The sequence below is a fragment of the Schistocerca americana genome, chromosome 6, assembly GCF_021461395.2.
Source record: "Schistocerca americana isolate TAMUIC-IGC-003095 chromosome 6, iqSchAmer2.1, whole genome shotgun sequence".
Taxonomy (NCBI): Eukaryota; Metazoa; Arthropoda; class Insecta; order Orthoptera; family Acrididae; genus Schistocerca; species Schistocerca americana.
This window is the reverse complement of record NC_060124.1, coordinates 574,673,388-574,688,423: the sequence shown is the minus strand read 5'-3', so window position 1 is coordinate 574,688,423 and position 15,036 is coordinate 574,673,388. Positions and strand designations below refer to the sequence as shown.

The 15,036-nt window shown below is 37.3% G+C and overlaps 1 protein-coding gene across 1 annotated transcript in view; it reads right to left on the bottom strand.

The window, feature by feature from the left end:
* Positions 1-15,036, bottom strand: part of LOC124619780 (protein cornichon homolog 4) — a 93,474-nt gene that overhangs the window by 72,560 nt on the left and 5,878 nt on the right. Inside the window, exon 2 of the mRNA XM_047146366.1 lies at positions 11,316-11,384. Within this exon, the coding sequence (XP_047002322.1) occupies positions 11,316-11,384 (69 nt within the window). The remainder of the gene's footprint in view (positions 1-11,315; positions 11,385-15,036) is intronic.

The window sequence follows — 15,036 nt, the reverse complement described above, 5'->3', positions numbered from 1 at the left end:
TAGATACTGCCTACAGGAAAATTAAAGAGACCTTTGGAGATAAGAGAACCACTTGTATGAACATCAAGAGCTCTGATGGAAACCCAGTTCTAAGCAAAGAAGGGAAAGCAGAAAGGTGGAAGGAGTATATAGAGGGTCTATACAAGGGCGATGTACTTGAGAACAATATTATGGAAATGGAAGAGGATGTAGATGAAGATCAAATGGGAGTTATGATACTGCGTGAAGAGTTTGACAGAGCAGTGAAAGACCTGAGTCGAAACAAGGCCCCCGGAGTAGACAACATTCCATTGGAACTACTGACGGCCTTGGGGCAGCCAGTCCTGACAAAACTCTACCATCTGGTGAGCAAGATGTATGAAACAGGCGAAATACCCTCAGACTTCAAGAAGAATATAATAATTCCAATCCCAAAGAAAGCAGGTGTTGACAGATGTGAAAATTACCGAACAATCAGTTTAATAAGCCACAGCTGCAAAATACTAACACGAATTCTTTACAGACAAATGGAAAAACTAGTAGAAGCCGACCTCGGGGAAGATCAGTTTGGATTCCGTAGAAATACTGAAACACGTGAGGCAATACTGACCTTTCGACTTGTTGTTGTTGTTGTGGTCTTCAGTCCTGAGACTGGTTTGATGCAGCTCTCCATGCTACTCTATCCTGTGCAAGCTTCTTCTTCTCCCAGTACCTACTGCAACCTACATCCTTCTGAATCTGCTTAGTGTATTCATCTCTTGGTCTCCCTCTACGATTTTTACCCTCCACGCTGCCCTCCAATGCTAAATTTGTGATCCCTTGATGCCTCAAAACATGTCCTACCAACCGATCCCTTCTTCTAGTCAAGTTGTGCCACAAACTTCTCTTCTCCCCAATCCTATTCAATACCTCCTCATTAGTTACGTGATCTACCCACCTTATCTTCAGCATTCTTCTGTAGCACCACATTTCGAAAGCTTCTATTCTCTTCTTGTCCAAACTGGTTATCGTCCATGTTTCACTTCCATACATGGCTACACTCCATACAAATACTTTCAGAAACGACTTCCTGACACTTAAATCTACACTCGATGTTAACAAATTTCTCTTCTTCAGAAACGATTTTCTTGCCATTGCCAGTCTACATTTTATATCCTCTCTACTTCGACCATCATCAGTTATTTTACTCCCTAAATAGCAAAACTCCTTTACTACTTTAAGCGTCTCATTTCCTAATCTAATCCCCTCAGCATCACCCGATTTTATTTGACTACATTCCATTATCCTCGTTTTGCTTTTGTTGATGTTCATCTTATATCCTCCTTTCAAGACACTGTCCATTCCGTTCAACTGCTCTTCCAAGTCCTTTGCTGTCTCTAACAGAATTACAATGTCATCGGCGAACCTCAAAGTTTTTACTTCTTCTCCATGAATTTTAATACCTACTCCGAATTTTTCTTTTGTTTCCTTTACTGCTTGCTCAATATACAGATTGAATAACATCGGGGAGAGGCTACAACCCTGTCTCACTCCTTTCCCAACCACTGCTTCCCTTTCATGCCCCTCGACTCTTATAACTGCCATCTGGTTTCTGTACAAATTGTAAATAGCCTTTCGCTCCCTGTATTTTACCCCTGCCACCTTCAGAATTTGAAAGAGAGTATTCCAGTTAACATTGTCAAAAGCTTTCTCTAAGTCTACAAATGCTAGAAACGTAGGTTTGCCTTTTCTTAATCTTTCTTCTAAGATAAGTCGTAAGGTTAGTATTGCCTCACGTGTTCCAACATTTCTACGGAATCCAAACTGATCTTCCTTACGACTTATCTTAGAAGAAAGATTAAGGAAAGGCAAAAATACGTTTCTAGCATTTGTAGACTTAGAGAAAGCTTTTGACAATGTTGACTGGAATACTCTCTTTCAAATTCTAAAGGTGGCAGGGGTAAAATACAGGGAGCGAAAGGCTATTTACAATTTGTACAGAAACCAGATGGCAGTTATAAGAGTCGAGGGACATGAAAGGGAAGCAGTGGTTGGGAAGGGAGTAAGACAGGGTTATAGCCTCTCCCCGATGTTATTCAATCTGTATATTGAGCAAGCAGTAAAGGAAACAAAAGAAAAATTTGGAGTAGGTATTAAAATCCATGGAGAAGAAATAAAAACTTTGAGGTTCGCCGATGACATTGCAATTCTGTCAGAGACAGCAAAGGACTTGGAAGAACAGTTGAATGGAATGGACAGTGTCTTGAAAGGAGGATATAAGATGAACATCAACAAAAGCAAAACGAGGATAATGGAATGTAGTAGAATTAAGGCGGGTGATGCTGAGGGAATTAGATTAGGAAATGAGACACTTAAAGTAGTAAAGGAGTTTTGCTATTTGGGGAGCAAAATAACTGATGATGGTCGAAGTAGAGAGGATATAAAATGGAGACTGGCAATGGCAAGGAAAGCGTTTCTGAAGAAGAGAAATTTGTTGACATCGAGTATTGATTTAAGTGTGAGGAAGTCATTTATGAAAGTATTTGTATGGAGTGTAGCCATGTATGGAAGTGAAACATGGACGGTAAATAGTTTGGACAAGAAGAGAATAGAAGCTTTCGAAATGTGGTGCTACAGAAGAATGCTGAAGATAAGGTGGGTAGATCACGTAACTAATGAGGAGGTATTGAATAGGATTGGGGAGAAGAGAAGTTTGTGCCACAACTTGACTAGAAGAAGGGATCGGTTGGTAGGACATGTTTTGAGGCATCAAGGGATCACAAATTTAGCATTGGAGGGCAGCGTGGAGGGTAAAAATCGTAGGGGGAGACCAAGAGATGAATACACTAAGCAGATTCAGAAGGATGTAGGTTGCAGTAGGTACTGGGAGATGAAGAAGCTTGCACAGGATAGAGTAGCATGGAGAGCTGCATCAAACCAGTCTCAGGACTGAAGACCACAACAACAATAAGCAATAAAGTGACATTAAACATTAAGAAAACTAATGCCATCTCTATAGACTTTGTAACAAATGCAAAATTTTTAGGAATGAATATTGATTCTCAGTTGAAGTGGTGGAAACAAACAAAAGTACTTACAAACAGAATGTCATCAGAATGTTATGCCCTTAGAATCCTGTCATCAATGCAGTGTCTTTTAGTTATTATTCATATGTACACTCAATTCTTAGGTATGGCATTCTTTTTTGGGGAACAAATGCATAATATGAACACAATTTTCAATCTCCAAAAATCAGCCCTAAGAATAATAACCAAAAATGGTAGTCGAGCCCATTGTAAAAATATGTTCAAAACACTGGGGATTTTAACTGCTCCATGTGAATACATTTACCAGTTAGTTGTACACATAAAATAACATTGGTAATTACTGCACAAACAGCTCTGTCCATGACCATGGAACAAGAGCTAGACTCAACTTACATTTATCAAGAAAAAATAAACATAAAATTCAAAACAGAATTTTCAACCAAGGAGTAAAACTGCACAACAAATTACCAAAAGAGATTAAAGAAATTGCAAAAATACACTTATTTAAAAAGGCAACTAAAAAGTACCTGTTATGCAATACATTTTATACACTGAAGGATTACTTAGATAAAACAGAGTAGGGATTTGGTAAAAAAAAGTTATAGAAATAAATAATAATAATAATGATTACAAAACATCGAACACTCCACATAACACCTCCACACTATGTTTTTTCCCTTCTTTTGCCCTTTTCTAGAAATACTTACCCCCAAGCTATGCATAGCACAATACGAACACCTCTTTCTGAGCTCAACAGCTCACTCATTATAGAGGATGGAAAATGGCCCAGAGATTACCAGTGTGTGTGTTTATGTGTGTAGTGAGGAAAGTGTTATGAAACAATGTGTGTATAGTGTGTGCAGTGACTGATAGTGAGATATGAGTGAACAGTGTGGCATTGCATTATTTAATAAGTTATTTGCAAAAAACGTATTGTATATCAGGAGTAAATCTAATGATTGTCTCTAATTATAAATCTGTTAATGTATGTGTATACGTATTAGCTTATTTTAAATTGGTCTAAACTTGTAAATACTTTGACATGTCCTATATACATGTAAAAAGAGATCTACGGAGAATAAAGCTGCTGCTGCTACTACTACTACAACTTTATACTACGGGATCTTGGGCTTTATTTCTTTGTAATCTTTATTTTTTGGGTTGCGTTGTTTTCATGACGTACTGTGATAATTGCACAAGCACAATGGGTGTTCTCTACTGAGAGAAACTAAATATAAAGCAGAAAATGGCATCAGTTTTACAATAATTGGATAAATAAAAAGCTTAGACTAAGCATAAATAATAACAGAAACAGATAAAAAGTTTTTAATACACTGTTTAAATAACAAAAAGGTTCGCTGTATTATGGAGAAAAAACAAACCTCAGTTCTTCCAATGTTATTAATTAGCTGTACAGAAAGCAAGACAAATTTCGCAGTGAATTTCCCTTCCATTCCATGATGATTTGTTGATGGGTGACATCCAGTGTAAATCAGTCTTAAAATGTATCAAACTACCAATACAGAAATTCACAACAGAAAAAAATCACATGTGACTGAATATATGAAAAGTGACAATCTCCTTTAATGCAATGCTGTTTATAAGTAGATTGGCAGATGAAATTTTTGCACGAACTGTATAGTGTTACTGATGCATTAACTAAGTGGGCACAGACTATGTTCTCTTATTGTAAGTCTGCAAAGTCTGGATGACAGACTGATCTGGTCTTGTAACATCAACCAAAACGGCATTGCTGTGCTCATACTATGAATGGCTAAAAGCAAGGGGAAGCTAGTCATAATTTTTCCTGAGGGCATGCAGCTCTACTGTATGGTTAAATGATGATGGCATCCTCTTGGGTAAAATATTTCAGAGGTAAAACAACCCCAATTCAGATCTCCGGGTGGGGACTACTCAGGAGGATGTCATCATCAGGAGAAACAAAACTTGCATGTTATGGATCGGTGTGTGGAATGTTAGATCCCATAATTGGGCCGGTAGGTCAAAAAATTTAGAATCAGGAAATGGATCAGATGAAGTTAGATATGGTGGGAATTAGTGAAGTTAAGTGGCAGGAGGAACAGGACTCCTGGTCAGGTGAATACCAGGTTGCACATACAGAATCAAATACAGGTGCTGCAGGAGAGGTTTAAGAATGAATAAAAAGTAGGAATGCAGGGTAGCTACTATGAATAGCATAGTGATTGCATAACTGTAGCCAAGGTAGACATGAAGCCCACACCCATCACAGCAATACAAGTTTATATGCCAACGAGCTCCATAAATGCAGAAGAAATGGGAAAAAAAATGCATGGCGAGACAAAAAAAAAAAAAATTCAGTTAGTTAAGGGAGATGAAAATTTAACAGTTAATGGGGAGTGGATTTCAATAGTAGGAAAAGGAAGAGAAGGAAAAATAGTTGATCAGTATGGACTGGGGTATAAGAATTGTAAAAGAAGGTTATATATGTGGAAGAGACTTGGAGACACTGGAAGGTTTCAGATTGCCTATATAATGGTAAGACAAAGATTTAGAAACCAAGTTTTAAAATGTAAAACATTTCCAGGGGCAGATGTGGGCTCTGACCACAATTTACTGGTTATGAACAGTAGATTAAAACTGAAGAAGTTGGAATAGATAGGAAATTAAGTAAATGGGACTGGATAAGTTGAAAGAACCAGAGCTTGCTCAGAGTTTCAAATGGGGCACGAGGTAATAAGTGACTAGAAAAGGGAAAAAGGAATACAGTAGAAGATGAATGGGTAGCTTTAAGAGATGAAATAGTGAAGGCAGCAGTGGATCAAATAGATAAAAACACAAGGTCCAGTAGAAATCTTTGGATAACACATGAGATTCTGAATTTAACTGATGAAAGGAGAAAATATAAAAATGCAGCAAATGTAGGAGGCAAATGGGAATACAGACTGACAGGAAATACAAAATGGCTAAGCAAGAATTGCTAGAGGACAAATGTAAAGATTTAGAAGCATATTTCATTAGGGGAAAGATTGATACTGCCAATAGGAAATTAAAAAGGCCTTTGGAGAAAAGAGAAGCAGCTCTGTGAATATCAAGAGCTCAGACAGAAAAGCAGTCCTAAGCAAAGAAGGGAAAGCTGAAATATATAAGGAGTATATAGAAGGTCTATATAATGGAAATAAACTTGAAGGCATTTTTATAGACAGGGAAGTGGGCGTAAATGAAGATGAGACAAGAGATACGATACTGTGAGAAGAATTTGACAAAGCTCTGAAAGATCTAAATTAAAACAAGGTTTCATGAGTAGACAATATTCTGTCAGAACTGCTGATGACAAAACCCTTCCATCTGGAGTGCAAGATGTATAAGACAGGTAAAATACTCTCAGACTTCAAGAAGAATGTAATGATTCCAATTCCAAAGAAAGCACTTGCTAAGAGGTGTGAAAATTACTGAACTATCTGTTTAATCACAAGCTGTGACATGGTCATGATTAAAACAGTGACCCAAAAACAGAATAAATTTCCTTTACTTCACACTTATGGTCACAAATTTTTGTCATCAGACTACCGGTTTCTGTCTGTAGTGACTATCTTCAGATCTTCAGCAAAATATGGGAAAAACATAAATACACTAGCAGATTGTCTACAGCTTAAAAGAATAAAATAGACTGTAACGAAAAGTACTACTGACATACATGAGCAGTTGTGAGCTTCAAGTATGAAGAGACATACCTGTTTTTTTTTTTTTTTTTTTTTTTATAAAAAACACAAAATCAGCACCAGCACCATCAAATATATATAAATAACAACATATGCAGGAGTCATCATATCTGCAGCACTACTGTTCAAAACAAACTGCAGTACAGAAGCCACAAAATGTTTGAGTTTCAAGTTCACCAGATGTTGCTACTGTAGGCATACTCATATTCTTCAGTAATTAATTGTACAACATAAAATAAAGGGGGATGCAATCAGTAAAGTCTGTAATGGGCTTAGAAGGTGTAAGAGACATTACAGTAATAAAAAAGAAGAAACAAAACATGACAAAAGTTACACTGTTAAAAAGGAGAACCATATAAATAATTATTTCAGCAGTATAGGTACAAAATTACAGCAAAAATTGCAAAAAGTCCCTCAGATCACAAAGCTAAACAAAAGTGTACCACATTCAATTGTATTACTGCCCACAAAAAAAGAAGTCTACAAAGTAGTTAGCAAACTGAAAAATAAAAATTCAGCTGGTTTAGATGAAGTTCCAATTTTTCTAATTAAAGACTGTATAGAGAGCCTGTTATCACCATTAGTTAATATTATAAACCAATCATTCAAGCAGGTTTATTTTCCTGACAACTTAAAATATGCTAAAGTAATGCCTCTCTTCAAAAAAGGAGACACAGGAAGTATAGAAAATTATAGGCCACTCTCACTGCTCTCGTGCTTTGCTAAAATAATAGAAACTATTGTGAAAGGTAGACTTATGAGCTACTTGAATAAGCACAACCTCCTAACCAACGACCAGTTTGGATTCCGAACAGGGAAAGGCACAGAAGCAGCAACAGCATATCTCACTAAATATATCGTAGAAGCACTCAATAAAGGAAACTATACAACATGTATATTTCTCGATCTAGCCAAAGCTTTTGACACAGTGGATCAGAAAACACTGTTGGTTAAGCTAGATGAACTGGGAATAAGGGGGATTGTAAAAATATGGTTCCAGTCATATCTAGAAAATAGAATACAGATGACTGAAATAACACATTTATCATGTAACTCCAACTGTATAGAAAAACATATTTCTGACCCCAAACATATAAATATAGGTGTACCACAGGGTAGTGTCCTAGGTCCAGTACTATTTCTAATTTATATTAATGATTTCCCACAAAGTATAAAGCATGGGCATACAATATTGTTTGCAGATGACTCTAATGTGCTAATCAGTGACACATCACATGTAGATCTAAGAGAGAAAGCTGAAGAAACACTAAAAAGTGTATATGAGTGGGCAGCTAACAAAAAAGGTCATGCTTAATATTAAGAAAACAAGTGCTATGAACTTTTACATAAACAAAAAACCATATTATAATAACCTGAATTTATGAAACCATACAATGGGTGGAAAGCACAAAATTTCTTGGCATGCAAGTTGATAGTCAGTTGAAGTGGGAAGACCATGTAAAAATACTTCGTAACAGAATCTCTACAGCATGCTATGCCCTCAGAGTTCTTACTTCAGCACGCGATATTTCATGTATTAGATCAGTATACTTTGCGTAAATTCATTCTGTTATTAGTTATGGGATAATATTCTGGGGAGTGAGCAGGAAAAATATCAAAGCTATATTCAAATTGCAGAAAAGAGCAGTACGTATAATGACCAAGAGTGGCACCATGGCTCACTGCCTTGAACTTTTTAAAATGCTGGAAATTTTAACTGTCCCATGTGAATATATTTTTCAAAATGTTATGTACATTAAAAAAAAAATTGGACACTATGTTAACAATGGTTCTGTACATGGTTACGAAAGTATGGATAGAAAAAATGAAGTTCAAACACAACAGAGTCTACTGTATAATGCCATCAAATTATATAATGATGGAAATGAAGTCCCATGCTTCTTTACAGAGCGTAGGGGAACGATGCGGGAGACCCACACCGCCTTACTAGGCAAGGTCCTAATGGAGGTGGTTTGCCGTTGCCTTCCTGCGACCGTAATGGGAATGAATGATGATGATGTAGACGACACAACACCCAGTCATCTCGAGGCAGGAAAAATTCCTGACCCCGCCGGCAATCGAACCCGGGACCCCGTGCTCGGGAAGCGAGAACGCTACCGCGAGACCACGAGGGGCGGACTAAATAATATATAATTATATAATAAATTACCACAAAACATAAAAGACATACAGACAATCTCCTCCTTCAAAGAAAAACTAAAAAAATTTTTACAAAATAAAAGTTACTATACAGTAATGGAGTACTTGAATTAAAAAAGGTTACTTAAAATATGAAAGTTCTGTGTTAAACTATATGGAGAAATAATAATTATATAAGACTGAAAAATGTAAATTACATTAAAAGAAAATTTCACTGTCAACTATTGTGTAAGAAACAAATTTGAACTGTTAAATTGTCTATTATTCAATGACGAAATCCATACAATGTAAATTGTTTCACAGATTAATAAAGAAATCAAATCAAATCAGTTAAAGAGACAGTAACTGATGTATGCCCAAGTGCCAATATAATAGATAATCACATAAATAATAAACAGCTTTCAGAGTGTGCATAACTCCCGTGCTTTCTTGTTCCTTTGCTGTTTATATAGTATACAGTTCATTAACTAGATAATCTTGTTCATGGACTGGTATGGGGTTTTATCATACTTTTCTTGCAATGGCGTGCCGCAGGGTACTAGGGGCCCTCTGACAGTCATGTTCCTCTAACCACTTCTCGTATATGCGGCACTCCGGCGTTAGCGCTAACAGAGGGCGCTGATTATGTGCAGCAATCTGTTTTCTTTCATTGCGGCTTCTTTAGGTATTTGTTTTATAATTTTTATATTATTCTGTGCACTCTTAAATCTGTTTATTATATATGTCATTATCTACAGTATTGGCACTTACTGTAGTATAGAGGATATGAAATGTAGACAAGAACTGGTGAGAAATGTATTTCTCAAGAAGAGAGATTTGTTAACACTGAAAATAAAATTCAGAGTTAAAAAGTCTTTTCTGAATCTATTTGTCTAGAGTATGGAAGCGAAACATGGATGATTAACTGTTTAGACAAAAAGACAATAGGAGCTATCAAAATGTGGTGCTGCAGAAGAATGTTGAAGATTAGATGGGTAGATCATGTAACTAACGAAGAGGTACTGAGTAGAACTGGGGAGACAAGAAATTTGTGGCACAACTTGATCAAAACAAGGGATCGGTTGAAAGGACACTTTCCGAGTCATCAGGGATCACGAACTTAATATTGGAGGGAAGTGTGTGGGTAAAAAAATCATTCACCAAAAGGTGAATACGGTAAGCCGATTCAGAAGGATATAGGATGCAGTAGTTATTCAGAGACGAAGAGGCTCGCACAGGTTAGAGTAGCACGGTGGGCTGCATCAACGGGATGATCAACACAACATCAGAATGATTACAGATGTTCTGGTGGCTCAGAACGTTCATGGTAGTGTTCCACTGTTCCAAGGTAAAGAAAAGGGAAATGCCAGTGTGATTTACAGAAACTCAGCAAAAAGTTCCAGAAATGCATTATCTGGAACCAAGTTTAAAATGTCTGAGTTGTGTTCCACTCCACATGCAAAGCTCATTACACAGTGAATTACGAAATTGGTGTTATACTGTCCTCCCGTGCACTTTAAAAGCAAGTATTTACCTAGAATAATAAAAACATATTCACAAGAAATGTTCAGCAAAATAAAAATAAAGTGAAAACAATGAAAGTTCAAATCAAGAAGATGCAAGAAAAATAGAAAATCCAGGATGGAATAATAACAATATTACGAAAAGGATAGATTGCTACGCACCATATAGTGGCCTCAACCTTTATTGGTTATTGCCCTTTAGCCACCTATATGCTTCCCTGTTCCAATTGCAGCACTACACAGCCTTCTATTTCACCAACGCACACACAGTCTCTTTATTTCTCTCCTTTTCTATCTTCTCCCCTGCCCCTGTCCAACCTCCTGACTGCATCTATCTCCCTACTCTCCCTCCACCTTGTTCCTCTATGCTCCCACAAGCAGCACTTTACTGACCCCACTTCTACCCTGCTACCTGCCCCTCCACCTACTAGCCACCTCCTTACCCCCCCCCCCCCCCCTCCCAACCAAATTGCTTCTCCTACCACGTGTAGTTCTCACTGTCTGGCTTGGACAGTCAGAGACAGTGGCCACATGTGAAAGAGCCTCATTTGCGTGAACATCTATGTGTGTGTGTGTTTTGTCTAATTAGAAGACATCTTTCTGTGCAAAAGCTTACTTGTTTAGCAGTCTTTTTGTAGCGCATGTCTGCAACTCAACATTTCCACTGTATAGTGAGTAGCAATCTATCCTTTTCATAATACTGTCACATGTACAAAAAAGTTGTATTTGGCAGAAGAAAAACATGGCACTGTTTTACTCTCTCTCTCCCTCTCTCTCTCTCTCTCTCTCTCTCTCTCTCTCTCTCTCTCTCTCTCTCTCTCTCACACACACACACACACACACACACACACACACACACACAATTTTCCTACATTTTATTAGCAGAAAATACAGCTTTGTTTAACAAGTAAACCATGAAAAAATATATCCATATAAACATTACTTACAAAATTTAGCTTCGAACAGCACTGCTGAGCATTAAGATAATCACATTCCAAATCCGATAATGTAATCACCTGAGTAGTTGTTAAGAATTTGTATAAAACATTGTTAAATTCCCACCATACAAACACTTTTAAAGATCTCTCCTTGATGAGGTGGTTCAAAAACACCAATGTTATAATTAAATAATATATGTATAGGTTGGACAATTCTGCAAATAATGCTATATGCCAAGAAACTTTCACACAAACTAAAGTGCATTAATGTAGCTGTAAACTATTTTGCTAATTTTTCATGCCAAAAGCAACAAACTGTTAGATCAACTTTTTTGAGGTTTCCTGCATTACTGATTTCACACTGAGGTCATTCCATGCCAATTCAACCAATTTGAGAAAATGTTCCAGCTGATAGTCTTAGAGTTGGCTGAAATTTAGCACACCAATGCTACCAAGTGTGCAACACTCATATACAAATTTTAAGTTCCCCTACCAATAAGTTCCAGAATTATGGCTTGTGAAAGAAGGTGGCGTGACCTGGAAATTGCAACCTGCACCTGGCAATCTATCTTCAGACCCAACTTCAGGTCTCAATAACTTTGGAACTATTCCGCACAGTCCAGTGAAATTTTTTCAACCCAAAAACATCCACTTAGAGAACACACTCTATGAATCAAAACACCAACATATTTCTGAGGGAAAATATATAATTCCAAAATGTGATTAAAAAATGTAATACGTTAAAAGGTACATATTGTAGGTGCCCTCTATGCCAAATATAATTCACTCAAAAATAGTATAAATTTTTTGTGGTAAGCTTAATGTGGCCTAAACACACACAAAACTCATCTTGCCCATATCAGTCACACAAACAGAGTTACATGCACACGAAAATACAAAAATTTGAAAAATTACCTGAAAAACATGGATTTTCTAAGTGTGGTAGCACAAAAGGGACAAGTGATATCCAAGCCAAATTTCAAACACTGCATAAGTAGACCATAATATAATATGTGGCAAAATTTCAACTTGTTATTGCAAGGCATTTGTGTACAATAAAAGTTGACAGAGATGTATTTGGTTAAGTTTCTTTTAACACGATTTAGCAAGTAATAGTGATGATGTAAACAACTTGTTTCAGATAAAGCTGCAGCAATTGTTGGGAACCATTGGGCAGCAGAAAGTTAAACAATGGTAGTTTTCAGGGACAGAATGAGTCATTGTTAGGCAGGAACAACAAAGGAAACAAGCAACAACTACAGGTTACTCATGTTTTTAAGATTCTAGTTCCAGACTGGTCAGTACTGTTGAGGAGAGTCCGTATGGAGGCAGAAGAGTGTACTAGTGGTGCTTTTGTTCAAACAAGTTGAAGTATTGGTAGAGCACAAGCATCTGAATGTCATAAAACAACATATGGAACAAAATGTGGGATTGACTTTGTACTGTATGATCTGGATGAACCAGACCAAGATTTGTTGCTTCGGAGATCCAGGATACACCCTGTGGGCACAAGAAGTACAGTTCCAGGAAACTTTAGTGTTTGTTATCATATGAAAGTGTTTCCAGATAAGTATTCTCTCCTACAAAGAAGTTGTTTTGATCCATAAGAAGACAGTGAAGTGTAGCCTCAGAGAAATTGATATAAAATCAGTATTGAAAGTGAATCAGTGCATGGGACTCAACATGAAACCAGGACAAAAGTTATGTTCCACGTGTGTCACACTGCTAAAAAATCAAGAATATTCTGATAATTTACATGACAGTGATGAAGAGTATCAGCCACCTACAACCACAGAGGATGAGCAATTAAATACTTCAGTGACTGCTCTTGGTTTGTCTCCCATGAAGACACAAAAAGTTGGGAAAAGAGACAGGCCCAGCCATGGTAGAAGAAAACTACAAGAAGCTCATATGAAATTAAAACACAAAATAGCTGACACACTAATGGTGGAAGAGGAAGAACTATCTGCTCCAAAGGAACAGAAATCATGCCAGAAATGCTCTGATTTGGGCAAAATAGTGCATGATTTGAAAGAAAAATGTGCCATATCCAAATGTCAGAAAAAAGAAGCTATTCTTACCCTTGCACCTTCCAGCTGGTCTATTGGCTACACTGCAAAGGAATTCAATGTTTATACATATATGGTAAAGCAAGCTAGGAAAATAAAAGCACCCCAAGGAGTGCTTCCACAACTTCAGCAGGCTCAGGGTAAGCAATTGAGTTCAGAAATAAAAGTGCTACTGGCGGAGTTTTATGAAAATAATGACTACAGCCGAATAATGCCTGGTAAAAGAGACTATGTAGCGGTGAAAATGGGAAATGTATGTGTACAGATGAAAAAACGACTGTTGCTATGCAACATATCAGAACTATATGTAGAATTCAAGGAAAAGTATCCCAATACTAAAGTAGGTTTATCAGCTTTTTTTCAATCTTTGGCCAAAATGGGTTGTGCCTGTAAGTGCAAGGGGCACACACAATGTTTGTGTATGTGAGACCCATCAAAATGCTAAGCTGATGTTTGCTGCTATAAAGGATTCTGGTCTGGATTACAAGGGTGCAATGAAGCTGATAGTGTGTGACATCAGCTCCTACCAGTGCATGACACACTGGTGTGAGAAGTGTCCTGGTAAGACAAACCTTGCAGAAAACATGAATAACAAACTGTATGGTGAACTCCTTATGGATGACGATGAAATTCTTTCTTTAAACAATGGACACACATGGATCGCACAAGTCTTGAGACAAGACAAAGTACAGTGGAAGATTTTGTTGAAATGTGTTGTCAAAAAAAGGACAAACTGACCACCCACAGCTTCATAGCAACAGCACCATCGGCTTATCTCCAGTTTTGTAAGGGTAATTTGAAACAAGATGAAATTATAGTATTACTAGACTTTTCTTAAAATTATGCATTTATAGTTCAAGATGTCATCCAAGGATATCATTGAGACAACAGTCAAGCAACTCTCCAGCCATTTGCAATTTACTATAGAGGTGAATCAGGTGATGTGTCTGTCATGAACCTGTGTGTTTTTAGTGACTGTTTAATTAATGATGTCATTGCAGTTCATGCCCACATTCGCACTGTCATGGCATATGTGAAAAACAAGCTGCCTCACATACGTTTTGCGAAATACTTCAGTGATGGGGCAGCTAGTCAGTACAAAAACTGTAAAAATCTCAAAAATTTATGCATGCATTACCATGATTTTCAGATTCACGCAGAATGGAATTTTTTCACAACAAGTCATGGTAAAAATGTATGTGATGGTATTGGTGCTACCATTAAGTGCATGGCATCACGAGCTAATCTGCAGCACCCTACAGAAGGCCACATTCTAACACCTATTCAATTATTTACCTGGGTACAGAAAAATATCTCTGGCATACAATCATTCTATGTTTCGAAAGATGAGGTGAAATCAGTTGAAGAGTTGCTAAAAAGCAGGCTAGAACACGTTAAAATTGTTGCAGGCACAAGGAGCCATCATCACTTCTCTCCAGCGGACTCTGACAATGTGCAGATGAGCAAACTGTCCGGTGATAACTATAGGTTCATGCACAACATGTGTCTTCACAGTGTGTCTGACTCAGGATTCAGAAGCAAAAGCAGCAACATACAACCAGCTTGCTATGTTATTGCTGTTTATGATGACAAATGGTACTTAGGATGTGTTGCAGAGTGCTGTGAAGCAGAATGTGATGTATTTGTGACTTCATGGCACC